Raw genomic sequence first — 14072 nt, forward strand, 5'->3', positions numbered from 1 at the left:
CCGTGCTTCCACTGCAGGGGGCACAGGTTCGATCCCTGGTCGGGGAACTAAGATCCAACAAGCCATGTGGCGTTGCCAAAAAAAAAAGTGTACAAGTCACTGGCGTTAAAAAAAAAACAAAACCCAAAAAACAACCAACCAACAAACAAAAAAACCCAAAAGAACAACAACTCTTTAACCTGAACATCCCTCCCAAGCCCAACTTTTTCCACTTGATTCCACCTTGCCTACCTGCTTCTACCTTAACTGAAAAGAAAACCAATACACTCATGATTAACAGAACATTTAACTTCTAGTAAAGGAAGAGAAACATGTCTCTGCTAGGTCTAAGAACCATTAGACAATGAATTCGTACATAGTCCTGGCCTGCCTAGCTCACAAGGCAATGGCAAGGACTGAACGCAACTATCTATACAGAAGTATTTTGCACATGACCTCTGAAGTATCCAGCACATGGGCGCGATCAGTCCTTTACAGAAAGTTAAGTCCAAGAAGAGATGCCTCAAACAAGGAATGAAAAAGATCACGGGGGCTTCCCGGATGGCGCAATGGTTAAGAATCCACCTGACAATGCAGGGGACATGGGTTCGAGCCCTGGTCCGGGAAGATCCCACATGCTGTGGAGCAACTAAGCCCGTGCACCACAACTACGGAGCCTGTGCTCTAGAGCCCAAGAGCCACGACTACTGAAGCCCATGTGCTTAGAGGCCGTGCTCCACAACAAGGGAAGCCACCACAGTGAGAAGCCCGCGCACCACAAGGAAGAGTAGCCCCCACTCGCCGCAACTAGAGAAAGCCCGTGTGCAGCAACGAACACCCAACACAGCCTAAATAAATAAATAAATAAATAAATTTATTTATTTAAAAAAAAGATCATGGGTTCCTGCATAGGCTTAGAGCCTGGAGGGTATCCTCAGCAACAACCAGTCTCACCATTGTGCTAAAATGTTAGGTTATCTTTGTTGTAAAGGTACCTTTTTGAAGAGGGCGATGTCACCAAGATGATGACGTAGGTCGTTCCCAACTTCATCCACCTCACAGGAGGAACTAAAAGCTATTCATGGACATGATGCCACTGAGGAAATTCTAGAAAATGGGGGTAAGGCTGAAGCACCCCCTTCATCACAGAGACCAAGACAGACTGCATGAGAAGGATAAGAGGGGCAGCTACACGTTGACCACGGTGTCCCTCCCCCAGGCCAGCACACCACCACACAAAGAGGTCTTCCCTGAGCCTACGGTTCTCCAGTGAGAAAAGAGAGCTGGGGGGACATCAGCTCTCCCTGCACTGTAGGTCGCTTCCTGGGGGTTCCCACTCTGGTCTTACCTCATGGAGAACTCAGGGGAATCTGCAGGGCTCCACCACTGGGAATGTGACTGTGATCGAGCAAGGGGCGGGGCTTCCAACAACCAGCACTTGGATCTTGGCAAACAAAGTTCCTACCTGCAGAGCCCAAGCAGTAGCACCAACCTGTGGTTTTGCTCATCTGCAGAACCAAGGTGGGCGCACGGCACGACCAGGGGACTCGGCAGGGTGCCAGTCTGCCTCATTCAGGTCCTCAAATGATGAGTTTTACAGGCCGTACAGCCTGGTTGGCCCGTGTGCAGGCAGGGAGCTGAATCACAGTCCCCCCCGCCTTGTGGAGAGTGTCATCTGGCCCCATCTGACCAGAAGGGCTAGGGACAACTCCTGGAAGCTGTATGACTCAGTGGCACTTGAGCCCAGAGAAGGACAGGCAGAACCAATAGTTTGCAGAATCAAGCCAGTGGCTCTGTTCGGCCAGGGAACTTGGGGTGCGGGTTGGCTTGAGTTAAGACAACAAATGAACAGCTTTACTGGCTAAAGAGCTGCTTCTCTTGCGGTGCCCAGTCAGCGGATCTAATTTGTAGCCCCTTCTTTGCTGAATATAGTCTTCAGCCTGTCTCACCAGGGAAGCTGACCAGAACACACGGGAAGCTGTGCAGCCCATTCAACAGCCCTGCTTCTACTGATACCTGAGCAGCGAGCGCCACCTGTGGCTCCCTCCATCTGCGGAGCAAACCTGGTAGCTTCACCGACCAGGCTATTCAGTGTACACTCTGGCATCATCTGGGCCCCCAAACGATGAGCCGTACAGACTGTGGGTCCCATCCTGCTGTGCAGCCAGGGCAGGGGAACTACTCATAATTCATAGCTCTGCCTACTGCTGAGCACAGGACCCAATCCAGACCAACGAGTAAGCCCGACCAGAGACGCCAGCCCCCCAGGGACCCCCTCCTATGGCTTAACTTGAGCAGGAAAACAAGTCAGCAGTTCTGTCCATCTGTTCTCAACCAGTGTCACACGCCCCCTGTCCCTATCTCCAGAGCTTCAGCAGCTGCCTCGTACCAAAAAAGACCGTAAGAGCAGGCCCCACCTGTCCAAGGATATTACGAGAAGACACACCCAGAAGCCCAAACTGAGCGGACGGGTGAAGATCTTCCCCAGCCAAAGCAAACCCATAAAGTCTAGAAGAGGAGCCGGATTACTCAGATGCACAGACGCCAATGTAAGGAGTCGAGGATCACAAAAAAAGGAGGTAGATATGACACCACCAAAGGAAACTAATAAAGCTCTAATGACTGACCCTCTGTGAACAAAGAATTCAGAATAATCCGCTGAAAGTTTAGTGAACTGCAAGAACACTCAGACAGACAGCTGAACAGAATTAAGAATACAATGCATGAACAAAATGAGAAGCTCAATAAAGAAATAGAAACCATCAGAAAAACCTGAACAGAACTCCTAGGGTTGAAAGATACAACGCCTGAACTGAAGGAGTCGACAGAAAGTTTCAAAACCAGACTTAACCATGCGGAAGAAAGAATCAATGACCTAGAAGACAGGACATTTGAAATTATCCAGTCAGAGGAGCAAAAAGAAAAAAGAATGAAAGAGTGAAGAAAGCCTACAAGACTTACGGGACACAATCAAAAGAAACAATATACACGTTATGGGAATTCCAAGAAGACAAGAGAAAGAGAAAGGGACAGCAAGTGTATTTAAAGCAACAGTGGCTGAAAACATGCCAAACCTGGGGAAAGAAATGAACATTCAGATCCATGAGACCCAACTCCAAACAGACTGCATCCACGTAAGGTTACATCAAAATACATTATAGTTAAACTGTCAAAAGTCAAAAACAAATTAAATAATTTTGAAAGCAGCAAGAGAAAAGAGAAAAGTTCCATACAAGGAAACCCATATAAGACCATTGGTAGATGTCTCAATGGAAAATTTTCTGTTTCTGGAGAACAGAAGAGAATGGAATAATATAAATCAAAATAATGAAGTTTAAAAAAACCTGTCAACCAAGAATTCTATACCTGGTGAAGCTGTCCTTCACAAATGAAGGAAGGATAAAGACTCCCAAACAAAAGCTGAGGGAGTTCATCACCACTAGACCTACTTCACAAGAAATGCTAAAGGGAGTCTTTGAGAGGAAGTAAAAAGGTGCTAATTAATTAACATCATAAAAATGTAAGAAGATAGCATAAAACTCACAGGTAATGGTAAATATACCAAAGTTCAATTGTGTAATATGGAAATAGTGGTGAATAGTTCACTCACAAGTCTTGTTCAAAACTTAGGAAGCAAATGCAGTAAAAATAAACATAACTACCATAATCTGTTACTGGATATACAATACAAAAATATGTAAACTGTAACATCAATATCCTAAAATGTGAAGGAGAGGAGAAGTAAAAGTATAAAGTTTAGGAATGCTATAAAAGTTAACTTGTTATCAGTTTAAAATAGCGTTATAAGCTTAAAATATTTTATGTAAGCCTCATGGTAACCAAAAGGGGGGAAAAAAAAACCTGTAGTAATTACGAAAATGAACATGATAAAGATGTCAAAGCATATTCACACCAAAAGACATCAAAACACACACACACACACACACACACACACACACACACACACAACAGACAGCAGGAGAAGCAGCAAGGAGCAATGGATCTACAAAACAGTTGAAAAACAATGAACAAAACAGGAATAATGAGTACTGACTTATCAATAATTACTTTAAAAGTAAACTGAGGGCTTCCCTGGTGGCGCAGTTGTTGAGAGTCTGCCTGCCGATGCAGGGGACGTGGGTTCGTGCCCTGGTCCGGGAAGATCCCACATACCGCGGAGCGACTGGGCCCGCGAGCCGTGGCCGCTGAGCCTGCGCGTCCGGAGCCTGTGCTCCGCAACGGGAGAGACCACAACAGTGAGAGGCCCGCGTACCGTAAAAAAAAAAAAAAAAAAAGTAAACTGATTAAATTCTTTAATCAAAAGACACAGAATGAATAGATTAAAAAAATACACTGCACACAAGAGATTCACTTTAGCCTTAATGACACACATAGATTGAGAGTGAAGGGATGGAAAAAGATATTTCATGCAGATGGTAACACACACACAAAACCATGGGTAGCTACACTTACATCACACAAAATAGACATTAAACTAAAGACGGTAAAAAGAGACAAAGCAGGCTATTATATAATGATGGGGGGGGGTCAATCCCTCAAGACTACATGATAATTGTAAATATTTAGGCACCCAACATCAGAGCAACTACAAATATAAAGCAAAGAGTAATAAACAGCAATACAATAATAGCTGGGGACTTTAACATGGCACTCTCAACAATGGAGAGATGAGACTCAATAAGGAAACAGTGCATTTGAACAAACTACAGACTAAATGGACCTAGAAATATAGAGACCATCCTATCCAACAACAGCAGAATACAGATTCTTCCCAAGGGTACATGGAACATTTTCTAGAATAGACCATATGTTAGGCCACAAAACAAGTGTTAACAAATTCAGAAAGACTGAATCCATACCAAGTATCTTTGATCACAATGAAACTAGAAATCAATAACAGGTGGAAAACTGGAAAACTCATTAACACATGGAAATTACACAACACTCTCCTGAACAAGTAACGGATCAAAGAAGAAATTAAAGAGAAAATTTTAAAAAGTATCTTGAGACAAATGAAAATGGAAACCCCGCATGCCAAAACTTATGGAATGCAGCAAACGCAGTCTAACCAGGTGGCTCCCAGCAATAATCGTCTACGTTAAGAAACAAGAAAGATCTCAAGTAAACAATCTAACCCTATGCCTCACGGAACTAGAAGAAGAAAAACAAACTGAAACCAAAGTTAGCAAAAGGAAGGAAATAGTAAAGATTAGAGCAGAAATAAATGAAACAGAGAGGAGGGAAACAATAATTTACGAAACTAAGAGTTGGTTCTTTGAAAACATAAATAAAATTGACAAACCTTTAGCTAGGCTAACTTAGGAAATAAGAGAGGACCCAAATCAAAATAATTATAAATAAAAGATGAGACATTACAATGGATATCACAGAAACAGAAAATATGAACAGAATTGGTCGTCCTCGAATATCTGTGGGGAATTCATTCCAGGACCCCACGCAGATACTAAATCCTCAGATGCTCTAGTCCCTTATATCAAATGGCAGAGTATTTGCATATAACTTACGCAGCCTTCCCATATACTTTAAATCATCTCAAGAGTACGTATAATACCTAATACAATGTAAATACTATGTAGATAGTTGTAAATGCAATTTAAATGCTTTGTAAACAGTTGTTGCCATGTGGCAGATTCAAGTTTTGCTTTTTGGGACTTTCTGGAATTTAAAAAAATATAGTTTTGCTCCACGGTTGGGTGAACCCATAGATGTGGAGCTCACAGATAGGGAGGACTGACTGTCCTAGTAAGGAGATTGAATCAGTAATCAAAAACCTCCCAACAAAGAAAAGCCCAGGACTAGATGACGTCACTGGTGAATTCTGCCAAACAACTAAACAAGAATTCACACCATGTTGTATATATACGCACAATGGAATGTTACTGAACCATGAAAATAATGAAATTCTGCCATTTGCAACAACATGGATGGGCCTGGAGGGTGTTATGCTCAGTGAAATAAGTCGGACAGAGAAAGATAAATACTGTAACGTTATCACTTACATGTGGTATCTAAAAAATAAAATGAATGAATATAACAAAACAGAAACAGACTCACAGATATAGAGAACAAACTGGTGGTTACCAGTGGCAAGAGGGAAGGTGGGAGGGGCAAGTGATTAAGAGATACAAGCTACTATGTATCAAATAAATAAGCAACAAGGGTATATTCTTCACAGTGAATATAGCCAATATTTTATAATAATTTTAAATGGACTATAAGCTATAAAAATACTGAGTCACTATGTTGTAAAGTACTGTAAATCAACTATACTTACTGATAATAAAAAGAATTAATACCAATCTTCTTCAAACTCTTCCAAAAAATCCAAGAGAAGGGAACATTCCCAAACTCATTTTATGAGGCCACCATTACCCTGATACCAAAGCCTGAAAAGGACACTACAAGAAAAGGAAACTGCAGGCCAATATCCCTGATGAATATAGATGTAAATATTCTCAGTAAAATATTAGCAAACTGCATTTAGCAGCACACTGAAAGGATCATTCACCACGATCAAATGGGATTCATTTCTGACACGCAAGAATGGTTCAACATACACAAATCAATAAATGTCATATATGACACTAATAGCCTGAAAGAAAAAAATCAGATGATCAACTCAACAGATGCAGAAAAAACATCTGACAAAATTCAACATCCATTCATGATAAAAACTCTTAAAAAGTTAGGTACAGAAGGAACAAGTCTCAGCATAATAAAGACCATATATGACAAACCCACAGCTAACATCATACTCAAGAGTAAAAGGTTGAAAGATTTTTCTCAAAGATCAAATACAAGACACGGGTGCCCAGTGTCACCACATGTATTCAAAATAATACAGGAAGTCTCAGCTAGAGCAATCAGGCAAGAAAAAGAAACAAAGGCCTCATAACTGTAAAGGAACAAATGGAATTGTCTCTTTGTAGATGACAGGATTTTATATAGAGAAAATCCTCAAGACTCCACAAAAAGTGTTAGATCTAATCAGTGAATTCTATAAAGCTGCAGGATACAAAATTAACATACAAAACTCAGTAGAGGGCTTCCCTGGTGGCGCAGTGGTTAAGAATCCACCTGCCAGTGCAGGGGACACAGGTTCGAGCCCTGGTCCAGGAAGATGCCACATGCCGCAGAGCAACTAAGCCTGTGCGCCACAACTACTGAGCCTGCGCTCTAGAGCCCGCAAGCCACAACTACTGGAGCCCGCGAGCCACAACTACTGAAGCCCACGTGCCTAGAGCCCGTGCTCCACAACAAGAGAAGCCACCGCAAGGAGAAGCCCGTGCACCGCAATGAAGAGTAGCCCCCGCTTGCCAAAATTAGAGAAAGCCCGTGCGCAGCAATGAAGACCTAACGCAGCCAAAAATAAATATTTTAAAAAATCAGTAAAATTTCTATATAATAATAATGGATTATCTGAATAAGAAGTAAAGGAAATAATCCCATTTACAAAAGCATCAAAAACAATAAAATACTTAGGCATAAGTTTCACTAAGGAAGTGAAAGATCTCTACACTGAAAACAAGACATTGATAAAAAGAAATTGAGGAACACAAAAAAACATGGAAAGGTATCCTGTGTTAACGGGCTGGAAGAATTATGTTAAAATGTCCATACTACTCAAAGCCATACATAGATTAAAAGCAATCTATATCAAGATTCCAATGACATTTTTTTTTTTACAGAGGTAGAAACACAATCATAAAGTTCACATGGAACCACAAAAGACTCCAAATAGCCAAAGCAATCCTGAGAAAGAACAAAGCAGGAGGCATCGTATTTCCTGATTTCAACCTTTATTATAAAGCTACAATAATTAAACCAGTATGGTACTAGCATGAAAACAGACACATTGAACAATGGAACTGAATCAAGAGTCCAGAAAGAAACCCATGCATATACAGTCAACTAAAATTTGACAAGGGAGCCAAGAATACTCAGTGGAGAAAAGACAGTCTCTTCAATGAATGGTGCTAGGAAAACTAACATTCATGTGTAAAATAATGAAGTGATATAAGCTCTAACTTATACCACTGACCAAATTTAACTCATAATGTATAAACTTAAATATAAGACCAGAAACTCTAAAACTTTTGGGAGAAAACACAGGAAAATAGCTCTATGACATAGGTCTTGGCAATAATTTTTTAGATATAACAACTAAAGCATCAAGCAACAAAATAAACAAGTTGCACTAAATCAAAACTAAAAAGCTTCTGCACAGCAAAGGAAACCGTCAACAAAATGAAGACAACCTATGGAACGGGCAAAAAAAATCGCAAACCATATACCTGATAAGGGCTTAACATCCAAAAGATATAAATAACTCATACAACCCAATAGCAACAAATAATCCAATTAAACAACTGGCAAAACACCTGAATAGATATTTTCCCAAGGATACATGAATGGCCAACCATACACGAAAATATGCTCAATATCAGCAGGGAAATGCAAATCAAAACCACAATCAGTGGGCTTCCCTGGTGGCGCAGTGGTTGAGAGTCCGCCTGCCGATGCAGGGGACACGGGTTCATGCCCCGGTCCGGGAGGATCCCATGTGCCGCAGAGCGGCTGGGCCCGTGAGCCATGGCCGCTGAGCCTGCGCGTCTGGAGCCTGTGCTCCACAACGGACAGGCCACAACAGTGAGAGGCCCGCGTACCGCAAAAAAAAAAACCAAAAAAACAAAAAAAAACCCCACAATCAGCACACATTGGTTAGAATGGCTATCATCAAAAAGACAAGGGAAAAACTGCTGGCGAGAATGTGGAGAAAAGGGAACCCTTGTGCACTGTCTGCGGGACTGTAAATTGGTACAGCTACTATGGAGAACACTAGGGAGGTTCCACAAAAATTAAAGCTGGAACTACCATATGATCCAGCAATTCCACTTCTGGGAATATATCCAAAAGATGAAAACACTATGTTAAAGAGATATCTGCACCCTCACATTCACAGCAGCATTAGTCATGGCAGCCAAGACATAGAAACAACGTCGAAGGATGACTGGATAAAGAAATTGTGTTATATTTATATAAATGGAATATTATTCAGCCATAAAAAGAGGGAAATCCTGCCGTTTGTGGCAACATGGACGGACCTTGAGGACATTACGCGAAGAGAGTTAAGGCAGACAGAGAAAGACAAATACTGTATGATCACTTACTTGTGGAATCTAAAAAACAAAATGATAGGAAAAGAGATCAGATTTGCAGTTACCAGAGGCACGGAGTGGGGCTGGAGGAACTGGATGACGGTGGTCAAAAGGTATAACCTGCCAGTTATAACTAAGTACTGAGGATATCACGTAACACTGCTGTATTCCATATTTAAAAGTTGTTAAGAGGATGGATGCTAAGAGGTCTCATCACAAGAAAACAAACTTTCTTTTTTCTTTTTTGGGGGTACTAATACGAGATGATGGATGTTAACTAAACTTACCATGGTCATCATTTCACAACATACCTAAGTCAAGTCATTCATAATGTATACCTTCAAGTTATACAGTGTTTGTCAATTATATCACAATAAGACTGGGAGAAAAAAAGTGCTACCTTCTGAAAAGTAGATAGTTTGTAAATCCAGTTATCAAGTAACCAAAAAGACTGTATGAAAAGACGTGAAAACACACTTTGGTGACAAAAGAAAAGCAGAAAACCCCCTTGAGATTTTACATTACGCCTTGCACTTACATATATGATATTTTCTGGACTGCATAATATACCAATTCTATTTTGAAAAGATATATATTTAATATTTTCTGATTATAAAAATATACATGCTGATTACAGAGAATTTAAAGTACAGAATAAGTATAAAAAGGAATTTAAAAATTTTTAACCTACCATACAGAAATAATTTATCAGCCATAAAATCCAAGTCCATTTCCATTTTTCTGTGCATACATATTATAAACACAATTTCCTTCTTCCACAACTGGGACCACTCATATAGTTTTTTAAGTGTGACTTTTTTTTACTTAACTGGATATGATGATCTCCCTTTGCCCCCAGATATCGTTCAATAATTTTTAATGTCTTCATAAATGTTTATCATGTGGATACACCGTTAACCCTCCTTTCCCATCTTAAAGTTTTGCTAGTTATCATTAAATTCCTACCACCTTTCTGGAGAGAAATTTATATTCCCAATAGCAGCGTATAAGAATGTTTATCTCCTATTACTCCCTCTAGCACTTAACACTAGTTTAAAAAATATATGCACATTTCTCAAAGCTGTCTTATTTTTGCTTTGATTTATATCTTTCTGGCTACTAGTAAGGCTGGACTTTTTTTTTTTTTTCCATGGTTCTTGGGGATATTTCCTCCCGGTGAATTTTCATGTATTGCCCATATGTCTATCTAGAGTGTTCATCTTTTAAAAAAAAATATTCAAAAGACTATATTGTGGTAGTTTTACTAAAGCTTTGTTGCTAGTTTAATTTTAGATGAAGTCTTTCCAATCACCAATAGTAGAGGTATTGTTCTTCCTCCTGTTAATTTCACAAGCTAAAAAAAACTGAACAAAATTCAGGCTGAGGCAAAGATTGCACCTAGAAAAATTACATCAACGAAATCCCCAAACAGGTGATGGCACCTGGGAATTCTTCTTCCCATGGTGAATGTTTTATCAGGAAGTTATCCAGAAACAAGAAGTGTAGACCTTCAGTAGTGATCTCTGTGATTCGAACGCATCCATTTCCTAAGTAACTCAGGATTTTTGGCTGTGTTCTGATTCTGGTTTTTTCTCTGTTCCAGTGGTCTTGGTCTCAGGGTTTCAGCTGTGAGATGGAGACAAGAAGATGCAGGGGTAGATACAGACGATCCACCTGAGACAATGTTACATCTTCATACACCTTTTAAGACATTCCAGGGTTGGCAGTCCCTTTAGCGCAAACATTCTGCTTGGATGTGTTTCCACTGACATACACATTACTGTAGATAAGAGCAAAGCTGCCTACCACAGAGGTAAACAATTACTTGTTTAATGATTCTGCTGCTGCAGTTTCTACACTGGGTGTGGTATAGAGTGTGCACATTTACACAACTTCTTTGGCATCATCACAGTCACTTAGGAGGATGCTCTGATATGAGCAGATTTTCTGCAGTGACAAGAAACACACTTGAGTATTTTTCTCTCTCTGTTTCACAGCTCTTGTCGACCAGCCACTGGCAGAAGTCACCATTCCTTCAGCTAAGCAATGCTGCTTTCCAAAATCTTTTGGCAAAATCTCCTAGAGATTTGTTTTTCTGCTCCTTCCTAATTTAGAAACAGTCCTCAAAGGAAAAAAAAAAAAACTGACACATCGATGTGAGAAGAAACTAACTCTGATTTAATGCTGCATTTCTTTCATGGAAAGTTTCAGAGTTTATCATCGACAACCAATAAAAGTAGATAAGATCATTTGGGGGAAAAAAGTAAACAAAAATGGGTATACCCAAGATCAGATATTTTTTTATTCAAGAAGCAACATGTGACACGAAGTCAAGACTTTATTAAAATCATTTGGAAGTTGACATAAAATCTCGGCGGTGAAGGAAAACTGTTAATAAAGCAAAAATAATGAGTTATGTGAATAAACAGTGTTAACGGTGGCATTTAAATGATTACATGATTTTAATTATTCTTTTCATAATAAGCAACTCTGTGAACATCTATTCGAGGAGCTGAAAGCTGTGTCTCATATGGAATTTGCAGCTGAACTAAGCCTGCCTTTGGCAATTTCAAGGAAACAAATGGAAATGGTTTGAAGAACTTATGAAAAATCTACCACCCACCAAAAGAATTTAAAAGGTAAGGTGGTAAGCGCTAGAAAGAGAAAAAACAAAACAAACACACACAGTATTCATTTGTGAGATAGAAAAAGAGAGAACCGAAGTAATAAGGAGAGTCCATCAGGAGTCCAGCCCATGCCAACCCCTTATTTGTTCTTGGCTGTCAGGGGTTTCCGGCTGATCTTTTTCGATTTGTCATTATTTTTCTTCGGCGGTTCTGGGTTTGCCTGCATGTGTCTGCCGTAGAGGCTGAAAAGACAGAGGAGGGGACACCGTGAGATCTACCTTGTGAACACAAGATATGCTTCTACTGGCAGCGTTTTCATCAACAGATTCATCTCTAGGAACATTCAGGAAGCCAAAGAACACCGCAAGGTCATTTCTGTTTTCTCTGGGTCATATGCTGGATTTAAGAATTATAAACTGTCTTACACACACACACACACACACACACACACACACACACACGCTCGCTCGCTCTCTCTCTCTCTCTCTCCCTCTCTCTCTCTCTCTCTCTCTCTCTCCCCCCACCATGCCATGACGTCCAATTCTGGACAAGTCTCTTGGAATCCTACACTCCCTGGGCTAAGTGTTAAATCAGCAAAGGAAGAGAGATCCAGGACTAGGGGGACCATGATGCCTAGCCTGGCCGATCCGGACTGAAGCTCCACAGGCCACGAGTGCTGAAGTCGACAGTGACAGAAATTGGGCCAAACTGAAAAGACGGAGTGTCCACTTAGTGCAAAGGGAACAGCATTCCGGACCGAGAACCCCAGGGCCGGGTGACGTGACAGAGAGTGATGGTGTCCGAGCCCTCGCTAGCTGCTCACCCGTGATGGATGGCGCTGGGACGGCGACCACCCATCAATGCCATGTTAATAAGTGCCGCTGATTAAATGTTGACAAAGTAGCCTGCGATTACAGCCATGGCATCCCTCGCAGAGCAGAGTGAGCTCCGCGGCTGAGGGGCTGGAACCCAACAGCAGGTAGTAATTAATCGGTAATTTATGAGTAACTCTGATTAAACGAAATTAAAAGCCACCCTAAGATAAATACAGCTCAACCCTAACTCCCCTTATTGATACAACTGTGCCGCTGAGAGAGTCAGGTGGTGTCTCAGTGCTTCCAGAGGGAAGGCAATGTCTGACCCCACTTGGTGCAATTGCCTTATGCTAACTGAACAGGGCGGACACAAAGACTGACCTTCCTGTACAAGGTGTCCCGTGTTCTAGGATCCACGCAGGGAATCGACACCCTCTCCTGCACTGGGCATATACTGATGCTCTTGATGACACCGATGCTGTGGTTGACAGGCCGAGGGAGGGACCTGGTGCTCGGAGCTGTCCAATTGACTGGACGCTTAGGGAAAGCTGGACACTGGGTTTTGACAGGTCAGACGTAGTCTATCTTCTCCAGAGGCTTCCAAGCATCTCCTCAGAAGCAGTAACAAGCAGCATCTACCAACAGTGGTCACGAAGATGGGTTTCTGCTCGCAAGGAGTTTAGAATGCAGGACGTGGCAGCTGACAGAGCTACGAGCTGAAGAATGTTAAGTCCAGCCAGGTGCTGGGAACGTTCTCCGGGTAAAGGGGAGGGTGAAGGAGGTACCACATGTCCTAGATGGGTCGTATCAGCACTTGCAAGTCAGCGTTCAAAGTCTGTAGAAGTTCCCTTAGAGGACTTCTGGCTAATTGAATGGAGACGCAGGCCCGGTCCTCCCCGGCACCCCTGAGCAGAAACATCTTCCTCCCCAGGAGAACCTGCCACCCAGGAAAACGGAGCTTCAAACCAACACAGGACCCCCTCCCCTAGACTTTAAAAAGAGCGGCTGGTTCTGTGCCCTGGACACCTGGGGTTCCTGGATCCAGGGAAAGAAACATTGGTTTAGGCAGAAAGGAAGGTTCAGCCAGTCCGGCTTCACCACTGTTGCCACTCCAACCCCCAATGATGTCCCTGTCCTAATACCCCCGGAACTTGTTATTGTCACCTTACAGGGCAAAGGGGACTCTGCAGAGGTGAGACTAAGGATCCTGAGACAGGAAGAATACCTTGCATTACGTGGGAGGCTCCAACCTGTGCACCCCTTCCCCTGCCCCTCCAGCGTGTCTCCCAGATACGCCAACAGGGAGAGGAAACCCTGAGCCAAAGTGGAGCTGGCCCTTACGTTCCTCACCTTTATCAACACACCCTCTGAGACAAGCGTATCCTCTCATGGCGTCTGCCCGTCTCCGCCTAGGATGCCGCTTTCCTCCAGAGCAGGGGCTTAGCGCTCCA

At 42.1% G+C, this 14072-nt stretch overlaps 1 protein-coding gene across 3 annotated transcripts in view; it reads right to left on the reverse strand.

The window, feature by feature from the left end:
* RSU1 (Ras suppressor protein 1) overlaps positions 1–14072 on the reverse strand; it is a 278381-nt gene that overhangs the window by 70402 nt on the left and 193907 nt on the right. For 2 of the 3 annotated variants that reach the window (XM_060006301.1, XM_060006302.1), the window contains exon 9: positions 11460–12048. The exons of the other annotated variant lie outside the window; for it this stretch is intronic. In XM_060006301.1, coding sequence (XP_059862284.1) covers positions 11946–12048 — 103 coding nt within the window. In that variant the 3' untranslated portion in view covers positions 11460–11945. Of the gene's footprint in view, positions 1–11459; positions 12049–14072 lie in introns of those variants that run through there. 3 annotated transcript variants of the gene reach the window in all.

This window comes from Delphinus delphis, chromosome 2 (genome assembly GCF_949987515.2).
Source record: "Delphinus delphis chromosome 2, mDelDel1.2, whole genome shotgun sequence".
NCBI classification, from domain to species: domain Eukaryota; kingdom Metazoa; phylum Chordata; class Mammalia; order Artiodactyla; family Delphinidae; genus Delphinus; species Delphinus delphis.